This window comes from Nothobranchius furzeri, chromosome 1 (assembly GCF_043380555.1).
Source record: "Nothobranchius furzeri strain GRZ-AD chromosome 1, NfurGRZ-RIMD1, whole genome shotgun sequence".
In the NCBI taxonomy this organism is placed as follows: domain Eukaryota; kingdom Metazoa; phylum Chordata; class Actinopteri; order Cyprinodontiformes; family Nothobranchiidae; genus Nothobranchius; species Nothobranchius furzeri.
Genome location: NC_091741.1, coordinates 63,083,532 through 63,099,249, shown reverse-complemented (window position 1 = coordinate 63,099,249; position 15,718 = coordinate 63,083,532). Strand labels below are relative to the sequence as shown.

At 41.9% G+C, this 15,718-nt stretch overlaps 2 protein-coding genes across 5 annotated transcripts in view; one reads left to right on the top strand and one right to left on the bottom strand.

Annotated features, from left to right (window-relative positions):
• chst11 (carbohydrate (chondroitin 4) sulfotransferase 11) overlaps positions 1-15,718 on the top strand; it is a 134,373-nt gene that overhangs the window by 61,029 nt on the left and 57,626 nt on the right. The window lies entirely within an intron of this gene.
• LOC129162952 (uncharacterized) lies at positions 13,052-15,382 on the bottom strand. 3 transcript variants are annotated; one of them, XM_054739464.2, is made up of 3 exons: positions 15,067-15,382; positions 13,860-14,118; positions 13,052-13,458 (listed from the first exon to the last, which is right to left on the bottom strand). In XM_054739464.2, exons 1-3 carry the CDS (start codon positions 15,141-15,143, stop codon positions 13,141-13,143), a joined length of 654 nt encoding a protein of 217 aa, XP_054595439.1. In that variant the 5' UTR covers positions 15,144-15,382; the 3' UTR covers positions 13,052-13,140. The 3 variants fall into 3 exon arrangements, with proteins under 3 accessions (XP_054595439.1, XP_054595437.1, XP_054595438.1); XM_054739462.2 differs by having other exon boundaries at positions 14,264-15,364; XM_054739463.2 differs by having other exon boundaries at positions 13,052-13,455; positions 14,264-15,364.

Here is a 15,718-nt window from a genome sequence, read left to right as displayed (position 1 = left end):
ACACCACCATGTAGATCAAAGTACTTGAACCCCAAAGAACCCTTTGGGAATCGTTGGAGCCAAGACTGTGAGAAGTCCTTTCAAACTATTATTGAAAAACTTACCACTTCGCCAGTTCTTGGCTACGCTGACGCAAAACTCCCATATCTAGTACACACAGATGCTAGTACGACCGGACTCGGTGCAGCGCTATACCAAGTGCAAAACGGTGTCACACAGGTAATCGCTTATGCAAGTCGCGGTTTAAGCTCTAGTGAAACTAGGTACCCTGCGCACAAGTTGGAGTTTCTAGCCTTAAAGTGGGCCATAACAGATAAGTTTCATGACTATTTGTATGGGAACACATTCACTGTCATTACTGATAATAATCCGTTAACTTACCTCTTAACAACGGCAAAACTCGATGCAACGAGCTATCGTTGGCTAGCTGCGTTGTCCACCTATAATTTTGACATCAGATACCGTGCAGGTACACAGAACGTTGACGCGGATGGCCTGTCTAGGAGGCTGCATGATAAACCTGAAGACAACTCAAAATTCACTGAGGAATGCCAACGACTAGATGAGTTCCGATCTCATCTTTTATCCTCTGTCAAAGAAGTTGAGCTTCAACTTCAAGCCGAAGCAGTGAAGGCAACATGCCAAAAGCACATGGTCTTGGATGAGACTGATTCTCCTTGTGGTTTAGTTCAGTCACTTGCCATGTCTGCAGCGGCCATTCCAGACCTATTCCAGTTGGAAGACAATAGTGACAGTTTCTTTGCTGTGCCCAAGTATAACCATGCTGACCTTGTCTCCTTGCAGAGGAAAGATCCAACCATTGGCCGAGTCATTCAGCTGCTTATGACTGACAATAAACCGCCAACTGATACTATTGCAGAACCCCCGGTGGTTCTTAACCTTTTGAGAGAGTGGAAACGGTTTGAGTTTCAAAATGATTTACTGTACCGGAGACGCCAATTAGGACCAGAGACATCATTGCAGTTAGTCTTGCCTGATTCATTACGTTCAACAGTCATGCAAAGCCTACATGATGATATGGGGCATCTTGGGGTTGAACGTACGACAGATCTCATTCGGTCCCGTTTTTACTGGCCAAGAATGGCTAGTGATATCGAAATCAAAGTTAAAACTTGCGAAAGATGTATCCGTCGGAAGGCCCTCCCTGACAAAGCTGCTCCAATGGTGAGTATTACCACCACCAGACCTATGGAGTTAGTTTGCATGGATTTTCTCTCCATAGAACCAGACAGTAAGAACACTAAAGATGTCTTAGTGATTACAGACCATTTTACAAAGTATGCAGTGTCCATCCCAACCAAAGATCAGAAAGCCACCACCGTCGCGAAGAACCTGTGGGAACATTTTTTAGTCCACTACGGGTTTCCTGAGCGTCTTCATAGTGATCAGGGACGGGATTTCGAATCACGTACAATCAAGGAACTTTGTTCTTTACTTGGTATCCGTAAAGTCAGAACGAGCCCTTATCACCCTCGTGGCAACCCCGTTGAACGGTACAATCGTACATTACTCAGCATGTTGGGAACTTTACAAGCCACTGAGAAACATCACTGGCGCGATTTTGTAAAACCACTTACTCACTCGTACAATTGTACAAAAAATGACGTGACGGGATACTCTCCCTACGAGCTAATGTTCGGTAGGCAGCCTCGGTTGCCTATAGATATTGCCTTTGGGTTACCGCATTTGAACAAGCCCTCTATAACTCATTCTCAGTATGTTAAAGAACTGAAGAGTCATCTGGAACAGAGTTATGACATTGTCATAAAAAACTCTCAAAAAACAGCGAGGAAGAACAAAGAACGGTTCGACAGAAACATTCGTGAGTCCACACTAGGTGTGGGAGATCGTGTTTTAGTCCGAAATCTTCGCTTAAGAGAAAAGCATAAATTAGCAGACAAATGGGAGCAAACAGTGTATATAGTTCTCAAACAGATGGAAAACTTGCCAGTATACACTGTAAAACCAGAGAACGGAGAAGGACCCAACAGAACACTCCACAGAGATCTTTTACTGCCTTGTGGTTTTCTCTCTTCATTAGAAAATGAAACAGAACGCGTTACGAAACCTAGCAGACCTCATACAAGACAGAGTTCAGCCTTAGAACCTGACCCAGATGAGCCACTTGACGAAGAGGTAGATGAGTTTTATTACTCTGATCTTCCACAAGTGCTAAACCGACCATCCTATCAAATAGAGGTCACCTTGCCAAATAGGGAACTCATAGCAGATTCAGGACCGGTAAATAATATTCAACAACAAAACACACTATCCTTACACACAGGGGATCGCAAGGAACCAACCTTAGCTGGTAATGAAAATGCTGAATTGTCCTTACTTGACAAAGGCATCAACACCGAAACATTCTTACCTGACAGAATGAGTGAAACTGCGACATTCTTACCTGAAAGAGTGAAAGAAGCAGCAACATACTTACCTGAAAAAACGAAAAAAAACGAATTATACTTACCTGACGTAGAAACGGGGGATGAAACTAACACAAACCTACCTCAATTGGATGGTGTCCTAAAGTCGCAGCAACGTGATGTAAGTTTTGAACCCATCATACACGATCAGACACATACATCTGAAAAGACCAAAGTCTTAGAGAATAGCTCATCAGCTCTGTCGGAAACAGAGAGCTCACTTCGTCCTGTCTCAGTTGAGAATCAAACCGAAACGGATGAGCATGATACTGTGCAACCAGAGATGTATGTCAGGAGATCTGAACGAAGTAGTCAGCCTCCTCAAAGACTAACTTACTCTCAATTGGGCAATCCACTAGTGACCGTAGTTAGGTCCCTTTTCCAAGGACTTAATAAAGCTTTTATTGACTCTCTTACTCAAGAAGTTGTGTACCCCGTAGAAACAATGCACAGGGACGTGCATGATATTTAATGGGGGAGGATGTAACCCAGAAGCTAGAACCTTAATGAGGTATTAACTAATTGGCTTACTAATATGATCCATCCTCAATTTAGATAAAATATAAAATATAAATTAAGGAAATTAACAATACTAATTAATAGATATCTAATTAACTAATAGATAATTTCATAATGAATTATTGGAAGGGTGAATAACTAAAATAACGAGTTTAATATTAAACATCGGTTAAAACAAGAATCTTGAACATCCCTAACAGAAACAGAAGAGGAAAGCTGTATACTATTGGTCCAGGTGGGAATCTGAAATTTCATTGGCTGAGAGAAATAAGTCCCGCCTCCGCGAAATAAAACCGTGCGACGCAGCTGAGCGAGAGGAGAGACAAACGGCTGTGCAGCACGCAGATACAGAAAGCAAAGACTGAACGGTTAGAGAGAGAGAGAGAGAGAGAAAAAAAAACAACGGTCGAGGCCGTGAAGAACCCTGATTTGGGTGCCGCATAGATAGAGGGAGAGGCGGACTTGACTCCTTCTAATAAGAGCTAGGAACTTGGAACCAACGCGGTGAGTAAAGAAAAAAGAAGAGAAAAAGCTAACGATGCAACTTAAAAAAAAAAAAGGAAACTTAAATAGCTTATCAAATTAATTCCATTCTTATAGATTTGTGTGGAGACGACAGAGTGAACCAATCCTCTGTAGGAGGGAACCGTTGGAGCGCGTTGGTGAGTGAATGAGATTAAATTCAGTAAATTATTAAATTCAAAAAGCTAATTACAGCAACCGAGGTGACAGCAGTGGGCTGCTAGACGTTAGATCCCAGGAGTTAACATCTCAAACTACCAGTTAACGGTGGTAGGGCATATAGGAGTTAACGGCTCAAACCGCCAGTTAACGGCGGTAGGGCATATGGGATTCCCAGGAGTTAACGGCTCAAACCGCCAGTTAATGGTGGTACGGCCTAGATGTACAAGGTCCTCAGGGGCGTTATAGCTAACGCCATAGAATTAGCAATGCGTCCCTTAACCAAACATTTAATAATAAAAAAAATAGATAAATAAAAATAAATAAAAGCTAACTGATTAGGGAGGAATTATTTTACAAAGGTGGACCAAAGGACCAGAATTTATATTTTGTTGAATTTTGTTATAGAACATTTTATTTATTTATTTATTTATTTATTTATTTATTTATTTATTGTGTTACAGATATACAAGGTGTCACAATGCTGTATAGAAACACAACTAAATGTATCCTTGTTGTCATGAATGTATTTCTTGTTGAATAGTGTAGAGTAATAGAATCTAACTGAGCCTATTGAGCTGAACAATTGTTGTCATATGTAATTATATTTCCAGAGCTACTGAGAATTATTTTAATAGACAATCAAATTGATGTTATGTTAGTTGAACTGTGAACCCAAACATGATTGGCTATGCCAATAGAGTGAAGTATTTGTTTAAGTCTGTAAGACTTTATGCTGTGATGTGACGAGAAGGGTCGATGCCAACTCGCTAACAGTCCTGTTGTTTACAGGCTGGGTTTTTTTTTTCCTTGGGTTTGATCCCGACTCCTATGATCACTCACTTGGAACGAGAACTGGATTTCTTCCTGACGAGGGAGATGGCGAGCCTTAACCACTGAACGAACCAGGACATCTCAAGTAACTGAAGAGCAGACTGCTCTCTTCTGTGAACAATCTCAACGGTGCGGTAGGAAAAAAATCGCACCACCGGACTCTGACTTTCACCCCAAGCGTGGGGATTTGACTTGACGCCGGCTGACTTGTGACTCATATGATCAAATCTCATACCGAGCATTTTACTATTGTCGATTGTTTTCATCTGTTTTTGTGTGTTATCTTTATGTGTTATATTTCCCATTATTATTAAAATTTAGTATATAAACCGTTTCATGCTATACCCGTGACTCCAGTCATTCTTAAACAACCTCCAATTCTCCCCGAACCTAATTATTGGCCCATTTGTTTATTTTTTCTTTTAATTATCTTATTGTATCCTGTAATCCGGTTACATTTACCTTCTGAAGGGGGTTGAGGAGGAGAAAAGATGGCGGAAAAGCTTTAGTCTTTTTCCAGTTTCCTTGTTTTGCTTCTGTCTTCCTTGACTTCTTCATGGCTGTTATCCCTTCATCATCATATCCTCCCTTTTCCTAGTTTAAGACCACAGTTTGGTGTCTTTGCCCCCTGCAGCCCCATCCTCTCCTCCAGCTCTCTGCTTGGTTTCTGGATCTTTATTCTCCTCTTTTAACAACCCATCCACACAGGACTCACCTCTCCAGCGTTTAGAGTTTTTTCTGCCTTTCTGCTTCTCTTTAGTGGATTTCTGCTTGACCAGTGCCGTTATATATTACCTGTGACAGAATTTAGAGCCTTCCTTTTCTCCTCCCTGATGTGCCTCGCTGCCTTTCACACGTCTCCTACTGAGCTTTCATCCCAGCAGCAGCCTGCTCCTGCTTGACAGGACACCTATAATACCACCTTGGATCCGTCCATCTGCTAATGCTCCCGCAGGAGCTGCTAATCAGACCAACTTGAAGACTTTGGCTGCAGCTGCTCTTTGGCTTTATTCGTCTCAGATCTGTGGTTTAATGCTCAAGTTTAATGCTCATTGATACAATCTTTTTATTGTCATTTAGTAGTAGTATTGTTGACCAGTTTTTAGTATTGTTCATTTTTAATTTGTTAGATTTTTTAGCACTTCGGGCCATAGAAGTAAAATTTAAATGTGTTATTTAAACTAAATCTGACTTGAACTTGACAGATGTTCTCTTCAGAATAGGATTTCTCACTTTTTTAACTCATTCTTCCTGTTGTTATTCTTTGTTTCCACACAAGAAGAGATTTAGGGTGATATCTTGGTGAATAAAAGTAAAATGTTAAGTAATGAAACGCTGTTTATTCAAATTAATAAATTCTTATACCAGTCAGTTACGGTAGTAATTACTGGGATGGGAACATAACCAGTGCCTTAATGGGATGCTGTGCACCTTTTAATCTGACTTCTCAGTCTACCGAGCCTTCTAGTGTGCATATACATTTTCCTGGTCATTTATCAGTACACATCTCTGAGATAACTGAAGAAAATCTGTCCGTCTCCAGGTACAAAACAGCTGTCTGCAGCCCCTCCCATTATGGTGTCATAAAAAGTTATTTTTACCTCGGTAAAATGTCCTTTGAAGCTGTTTCAGAGTGAATGTAATTATACAGTAACCTTGGTAATATTGACATTTTTACAACCCTGCAGCACACAGCTGCCCATCAAAGCTTCCCTGCATTTTTTCACACAAACTGATAACATGGCTGAGTTACTTTGGAGAGAACTATTGATAGTTCTGTTCTACGAAAACCCAAGGTGCGGACTATGAGCCATAATTGCCTGTGTATTGTCTTTAGGCTTGTAATCATCATTAGGCAGATTAAACTCGCTGCTCTAACTATGCAGCGACGCGGGTAGCCAATCATCACCGGAGACGTGGTCGCTTTTATTACCAACACAATAACAAAGTCACTTCCTTGAGTTCTTGCCGAGCTTTAATAAATGAAGCTGTGCCAACACTGGCTAATCACCTGTATCTCTCCTCCTCTGCTAGCTTCCATTGTTCACCCAGATCCCCGTCAGGCTGTTGCACTTCATTATGTGTTGGCCGATAACACACCCTGTGCATGAAAACACAAATCTAAATTGCTTGTCAGTGTTTGGACCTAATCAGTGCAGTGTGTGTGTGTGTGTGTGTGTGTGTGTGTGTGTGTGTGTGTGTGTGTGTGTGTGTGTGTGTGTGTGTGTGTGTGTGTGTGTGTGTGCGTGTGTGTGTGTGCGTGTGCGTGTGTGTGCGTTGGCTGTTGTGGATGCAGCCCAGTGCACAATCACCCACTGAGAAGTTAAGATTAGCAACAAATTAATCCTCCTCCAGCGGCCCATAATCCTCTGCTGATAGATGGTGGCAGATGTTGTGCAGGCCTGTGCTCAGCATCAGGCAGGAGGCCCGCTGTTTAGAAGACACATTGTGTGAAAATATAAAGCATAGGGACATGTGCCAGTGTTTACTTGGCACCATCAGGGTCTGATTTCTAAAGATGGACTCTGTCTGAAAAACTACAACAGAATTGGTGAAAGGCTGTTTTTCATGTTGTCCATTCTATGTGTTTCATGTTTGTTGACATCAAGCCAGAAACTGGGCAGCTTCCACCGTGGTTGGGCTTCCGTTTCTTGGACGTTTAATGGAAGACTCAAGTCCAGGCTTTGAGTGATTTTCTTGCTTGATTGAGTCCAAGCTGGTGATCAGAAACATGTTTGGTGCTTGTCTTGTGCTGATGCGTATTAGCCCTTTACCCGACAGGTCGTTACTTAAAGTGCATATTTAAGCCCATATTTTTGATCAAACTCTGAATTTTATCCAGAAAGAAAACTAATAAAGTAAAAACAACATCTAAATGGGTGTGTTTGAAAAAAGGGGAACTAGGCCGTATTGGCTTGCTTTTAGCACCCCCTAGTGTCCGTTTGTAGAACCAAAAGCAAAACTCATCTCTTCATTGTGTGTTCGTCTTTTTACCACGTTAGTCTAACAGCTGAAATGTCTCCCCAGCCTTCATTAAGCCTGAGTCATGCTTCTGCGTCTGCGTCAGTGCGGAGACACGCAACGCCATTATCCGTCCTTGCGGGCCTGCTGGAGAGCCCCGCAAGGACGGACGGATGGAGTCGAGCTCTCTTTTCTTAACATCCATCCGTCAAGACAGAGAACGCAAGCTTGTGATTGGTCAGGGCACCGCTGTCGTCTACACTGCCGTCATTGCGCCCTCAAAAACATAAAGAGAGCCGAGGATAACTAGCAGCAGACACGGAGAAGCTTGAAGAATACCTCGTGAAAAAACTCTAAAAACATGAACGTTTAATTTCTCTGTTGAACATCTTAGGTGTGTTCTTGCTGTGTCTTTGTAAATCCATGCTTTCGTTCTTTTTTAAACACAGAAACAGTTTTGTTTACCTGTTTGTAGCTACGGTTTCGCCGACAGCTGCCGGCTTCTTCAGGCTGACGCTGATGGTGGCGCGTCACTTCCTTCTCCGTTTATCTGCGGGCAGCAGAGGACGTTGTCGCCCTCTACTGCCCGCTCTCCCCTCTCCGACGATGCAGTCCCATGCGTGGTCCAGCGTGTAAACTCCGTCGTCCCTGTTCATGGTCCCACATCCACGTCTCCTTATCTCTATTGCTTCCTTGATCCATCTTTTGTATTTTTGTTGTTCAGTGGTTATGATCCGTGTGTTGTCCCAGTCCATTATGTGGTTTTCTCTTAAGCAATGATCTGTTACGGCTGACTTTTTTATTGTACTTTCTGCTTCTTCTTTTGCTGCTCTTGTGTGTTTACGATTTGCCTCTTTCTCGCACTCCTTTCTGTGTTCTATTGTCCGTGTATTGAGTTGGCGTCCGGTTTCTCCTATGTATGTTTTATTGCATATTTTGCATGGGATTTCGTAGATGACTCCACATTTTTGTCCAGCTGATATTTTGTCTTTTGGGTGTACTAATCTGTTTCTAACTGTTGTGTATGGCTTTGTTGGTGTGTTTATGTTGTGTTTTTTCATTGTTGCTCTTATTTTTTCCGTTATGCCTCTGATGTATGGTAGGGTTATCACTGGTTTTGGTTCTTGTCTTTCTGGGTTTCTGGTTCTTTTTTTGGGTTGTTCTTTGCTTTCTGTTTTTGTTTGTTGTTTTCCTTTGTTTATTGCCCATGTCGGGTATCTGCAGGTCTTTAAAGCGTGTTGTATGTGTTTGTCCTCTTGTTTACGGTCTCTCTCTTCTGTTATTATGTTTGCTCGGTGATATAATGTTCTGATTACTGACATTTTGTGTATGGTGGGGTGTTCTGAAGCAGCTGTCGGCGAAACCGTAGCTACAAACAGGTAAACAAAACTGTTTCTGTGTTTAAAAAAGAACGAAAGCATGGATTTACAAAGACACAGCAAGAACACACCTAAGATGTTCAAAGAGAAATACGGACAACAAGGAACGAAGGACTTCCGCCGTTTGGAACGATTACACCAGAAACGCGCACGTCTAAGAAACCACCTTCGCTTCTGTTTAAGATGCCGGGACGAAAACATCACACCCACAAGCCTACAGCTGAAAACATCGATCCGGACCCAGACAGCACAAAATATAATAGAAAGAGCACAGAGAGCACTGCTCAAGGAGAGGATAAGGAACGTCATAACCAAACAGAGGCGTGTGGAGGACGAACTGGAAAGAGGACACCTGGACTTGAAAAGGAATTACAAACTTGATAAACAAATGGAGGAACTAATTAAAGGACACATGATGGAAAAACAGGAACAAGAGTTCATAAAAGTGAAAGAAAGACACATAAAGAAGTTAAACAGACTCATAAACAAGAAAAAGAGGGGAGAAATACAAGGCAACTCCACACCAAACTCATGGGTATGTAACATTTCACAATACAAACTAACAGAAGCAGAAGAAAGCATATTAAAGAAAGGTTTAAACTTTGCAGTCACACCAAAAGAAATACCATATGATGAATTTATTGTAGCAACAGAACTAGCATGTCAACAGATCACAGATGAGGGAAAGAAAGCAGAACTCAGAAATAACATAGCTGGGATATTAAAAAACAGCCAAATTCAACACAGCAATATTACAAAAGAAGAACAATCAGCCATGACAGCTTTATCCAAAAATGAACAGATAATTATTCTACCGGCAGATAAAGGAAGAACCACAGTAGTTATGGACAGAGAAAAATATAAACAACAGATGAAACAGATGCTAGAGGACAAAAATACATATGAAATACTTAAAAAAGATCCAACAGAAAACATTAAGAAAAACATGAAAAAATTACTGAAGCCACTGCACGAAAAAGGCAAAATAACAGAAAAAATGTACAAACACTGGATTCCCACAGCAAACATAACACCAAGAATATATGGAACACCAAAAATACATAAACAAAACACCCCACTTAGACCAATAGTTGACAGCATAGGTACACCAACATACAACATGGCAAAAGATATCAGCAGAATCATCAGCCCGTTATTAGGAAATACAGACCAACACTGCAAAAATAGCATAGAATTGGCAAAAGAACTAAAGGAAATTACAATAGAAGACAACGACATACTCATCTCACATGACGTCACATCTCTGTTCACAAAAACACCAACCCAAAAAACCATAGACATAGTAGTTAACAGAATCAGACAAGACAAAACTTTACATAAAAGGACAAACCTCACAGCAGATGACATAGCACAACTGATAGGACTGGTAGCTAACTCCACTTACTTCACATACGACAACACAATATACAAACAACTGGAAGGCTTCGCCATGGGTAACCCGTTATCAGCCACCCTGTGCGAGTTTTTCATGGAAGACCTGGAACAAAAAGCCATAGCCACCACCCCCCCAAACTGCAAAATAAAACTATGGAAACGCTACGTAGACGACATACTGGAAATCATACCAAAAGGTCAAACAGAAACACTAACACAACACTTAAACAATATTGACGACACGGGCAACATAAAATTCACTTATGAGTTAGAAACAGAAGGCAGCATAGCATTTATGGACATGAAAATCACCAGGCAGACCGACGGGACCCTAAACATAAACACATACAGGAATCCAACACACACAGACCAATATTTATTATGGACATCAGAACACCCCACCATACACAAAATGTCAGTAATCAGAAAATTATATCACCGAGCAAACATAATAACAGAAGAGAGAGACCGTAAACAAGAGGACAAACACATACAACACGCTTTAAAGACCTGCAGATACCCGACATGGGCAATAAACAAAGGAAAACAACAAACAAAAACAGAAAGCAAAGAACAACCCAAAAAAAGAACCAGAAACCCAGAAAGACAAGAACCAAAACCAGTGATAACCCTACCATACATCAGAGGCATAACGGAAAAAATAAGAGCAACAATGAAAAAACACAACATAAACACACCAACAAAGCCATACACAACAGTTAGAAACAGATTAGTACACCCAAAAGACAAAATATCAGCTGGACAAAAATGTGGAGTCATCTACGAAATCCCATGCAAAATATGCAATAAAACATACATAGGAGAAACCGGACGCCAACTCAATACACGGACAATAGAACACAGAAAGGAGTGTGAGAAAGAGGCAAATCGTAAACACACAAGAGCAGCAAAAGAAGAAGCAGAAAGTACAATAAAAAAGTCAGCCGTAACAGATCATTGCTTAAGAGAAAACCACATAATGGACTGGGACAGCACACGGATCATAACCACTGAACAACAAAAATACAAAAGATGGATCAAGGAAGCAATAGAGATAAGGAGACGTGGATGTGGGACCATGAACAGGGACGACGGAGTTTACACGCTGGACCACGCATGGGACTGCATCGTCGGAGAGGGGAGAGCGGGCAGTAGAGGGCGACAACGTCCTCTGCTGCCCGCAGATAAACGGAGAAGGAAGTGACGCGCCACCATCAGCGTCAGCCTGAAGAAGCCGGCAGCTGTCGGCGAAACCGTAGCTACAAACAGGTAAACAAAACTGTTTCTGTGTTTAAAAAAGAACGAAAGCATGGATTAATTTCTCTGTTACTGGAGGAGTGAAAAGATGCACAGCAGGCGTTTTATTTGTGGACGGAAATGACAGGAAACGTGGGTTTAGAGGTGACGAACGCATGAAGAGGTGGAGGAGAATGAGAAACAAATTTGTCTGTTAAAAAGTCTCTTATATACAAATAAACACAATATAAACACACTATCTTGGACCGGATACATGACAGGATACCACAGAACAGCGCTACACCCTCTGGTGTCCTGGCGGGGAATTGCTTTGCAACACTCCCCAGGAGACGGAGAAGTATAAGAGCAAAATGTCTCCGTCCGTCCATGCGTGTCTCTCCCTTTCGGAGCTGACGGAGAAGCATGACTAAAGCCTTAGTGTCTACAGGAGTGATTCATCACTAAATTAAACAAAGCTGTGTTCATGATCTAAAACATGCAGGAAACATGCTGGAGCCAGACTGCAGCACCAGGTATGTCAGCTCAATACTAACAGAGGGGCCCTCCAGTCTGAAGTTACAAGTGGAAAATTCTGGCCACAGGGGGCGATAGGGCCTGAGTGGCTTTTCATTAACCCTGTAAAGGGTCATTTTAGCTCAAGAAAACTATTGAACCCTCCCACTGTCCTAATGGGTGTGACCCCGCGAGGAGTGAGGAGTGAGCACCACCTCACCCCTGCCATGTGGACCTCAAGGGATAAACCATCAATCCTGCTCAATGGTCAACTTTCCTCGCGGGGTCACCCATAAAGACAGTGGGAGGGTTAAAAATATGAAAAAGTTGTAAAGTGTCCCTTTAAAAAGGTAAATGTCCTTACCTTACAATATCATTACTGTAATATCCATTTTGTGTGGAAGTTAAAGGGTTAATTAGCACATTTTTTCACTTAGCATGCATCCTTCCGTAAAACATAACTGCATAAAAGTTTGTTTCCTTCTAAAGGTGGTTTCTGAAGCAAGGATGTTGGTCAATAACAATCACAAAGTCTTCCTGAGGGAGCAGCCGTAGGTCATTTTCTCACACTTTCTAACCACAGGACTTGGACTCCAATGCTTCAAAGGAACAATCATGTTTTCTCTAGGTGTGCAACAATCATTACAACCATATGAGTTCATGTTGAGACTATTAAAGGGTCAGTTGCCCCGCAGCTGTCACGTCCTTGATCCATGTTTTCACAAACCAACCAAATAAGATGAAATCATGAGCAAATTTTTAGTTGTTTATTTAAATTTAAACAAGAAGGTTCTGACCAGTCTGTCTTTTGTCTCTGCTCCACAGAGACTGACAGGATCACACGTTTGTTGTCATGGTAACATGAGGTTCAACATGATGCTGCTCATCCTTTTAGGTTCTGTTTAGGGCTGCCACAAACGGCTATTTCATTAGTCGACCAGTCGCCAGTTTGGTGACGATTAGTCGCGACTAATGGTGTCATTCATAAAAGTATAGCTTATTGCACCAGGATGCTCTAATATACCCATCATTAGCTTCTAGTTCTATGTATGATCAGTTATGTGCCATCTAATTATAAAGACAATAGCTTATCAAACTGCTTTTAATGAATTATGTTGCAACATGTTAATACAAATGCTACAATGTCAAACAGATCAGATGTACGCAACTAAAAACTAAAATACAAAAAAAAAAGAGGCCCATCCATGTTTCTCTTCAAGCAGTCTCATTGCTGCCACCATAGCACTGTCATGAACTACTGCTTTTATTTTAACAGGCAGGACTTCAAACTTAGCTAAAACCTCTTCTATCCAAGTCATTATATTTGTGCCAGTGTGCCTCTCCTCTAGAGGCATGATGGCAAGGTTGAAGCTTTTCATGTTCCAGTCTTCGCTCAGAAAATGGCAGGAAACACCAAGGTACGCCTCTGTAGCACGGCTGGTCCACACGTCAGCAGTCAGGGTCGGGGAACCAGTCACAGCTCTGAGGGCCTGCTTTACCATAAAGATAAAATATATTAAAGTTAGTTCATTTGCCGATATATTGTTAATTCATAAAGCAGGTTAGGATTTAACACGAAGAAAAACATGTTATGCTTTAACTTATATTAGATTCTAAATAGCTCAGTCAGCAAACTTAATTCTATCATAAAATGCATAAAATTCAATTTTTTATTTGTATCCAGATAGACACACACACACACACACACACACACACACACACACACACACACACACACACACACACACACACACACACACACACACACACACACACACACACACACACACACACACACACACACACACACACACACACACACACACACACACACACACACACACACACACACACACACACACACACACACACACACACACACACACACACACACCTTTTCAAAGGTCGTCTCATATTTCCTTTCCATCAGTGTGGTGAAATGTGACCGGCCTGGTAGATAGTTCTCATAGTATTCTTGGTTGAACATCTTGATCATATCTTTAAAACCTTCATCGCCAACCATGGAAAGGGGCCTCATGTCCGTTACCAGCATATTCAAAATGGCCTCAGTCAGGGCGTTGGCTTGTTGCGGTGTGCACTTGGTTGGCCTTGTGAGAAACTTGTCCATTGTAGAAGAGCGCTTTCTTTTAGCACTGTAACACAGCGGGATAAGATAAATCAGTGGTGTTTGTAACATTAGAGCTAACACGTGACATATATATTCATGTTAAACGTATAATCACCATCACTACTGCTGTTGCTACACATATGATGCTAGCAGCTAAAAGGGACACTTACAGAGGTGATTCTTCATTCTCCGCCATCACATGCTTCCTCTTAAGATGCTCGTGCATCGCCGATGTGCTCCCGTGAAATGAAACTTTCACCTTACAGAGTTTGCAGTCTACTTGCTTCTCAGTTGTTTTCATAAAATGCTCCCAAACCTTCGAGCTCCGCTGTCGATTTGCAATGATGTGTTTTTTCTCCGGTGATTCTGCGCGAACGCTAAGCTGGAGTGGCACTACAGCGCATGTGCCTCCACTTACATAAGCAGCAGGGCAGGAAGCAAACGTGCCGAACGTGCTGCAGCAGGCGAGATTTTAAAAATGCTCATACAATAAACGACGCATCGACTGTTAAATTAGTCGTCGACTATTTTTTTGTTGACGTCGTCGTGACGCGTCGACTAGTCGTGGCAGCCCTAGTTCGGTTCAGTCACCGCTCTTCCTTCATTTGACACTAAACAAGTGTGTCAGGCTCACATTTCAGGGTTGGGCATTCGCGGGTCCAGATGTAGGGAGGAGTCTGACCATGCAGGGCTTTAACAATGATGGTCAGAATGTGAAACACTGGAAACCAGTGAAGACTGAAGCAGACGTGCTCTGGCTCTATTTGCGTGGTCCGGTTAAAAGTTGTGGTCCAGCTCTTTCTTATAAGGCAGGTGAAAAGACTAATACAGTAATCCAGATTAGAGGAAATAAAAGAGGGAATAATTAGCTCAGACAAGTTGAAGCTACAGGAAAACAGTTGTTTAAAAAAAGATGACAGACTTTTGGTTCCAGTCAGGTCTTCTCATCCACCGGTGAAAAAACAAAACTCACATGTCCTTGTCCCAATCTGTTATCCGTTTCAACAGAGCCAGGTGAACCACTTCAGCGTGATTTAACTGTGTCTCCATCTGGTCCACGGCAATCGTAGCCAGGTGAGATCCTGGCTTCACGTTGTGCAGCAGTGATCTGACACAGTAGGAGTAAGAGCATGTTTGAATATTAAAACTTTGTGATGATGAGGAAACTAACTCTATGACACACCCTGTCCTGTCTCCCTGTTTGGTTCAGCTTTGTGTCTCGTTAATTGCTCCCACCTGCCTCTCGTTTCCCAATCACCTTAGCTCCCGGCCCTCGTGTATTTAAGCCCCTTCAGTTCTGTGTCTTGCGTCGGTCCATTGTTTCAGTGACCTGCGTGTTTCTCATTAAAAGTTATGATAAACGTCCTACCTACCTGTCTGCCTGTCTTCCTCCCCACGTTTGGATCCTCGCCTCACCTCTGCTCACCTCGCCCACACGCCGTGGCACTCTAGAATATGTGCAGTTATAGTGCTGTAAAAATGTAAATATAAGATTAAATCTTGTAACTTTTTAATCAAACTATTCTATAAATATTTTGACTTTAGTCGTTCATTTTCTCAGGTTCCATTAATACTCAGTAACTTTACCTGCTGGTTAGATACTTCATTAGTTTTATCTGGTTTTT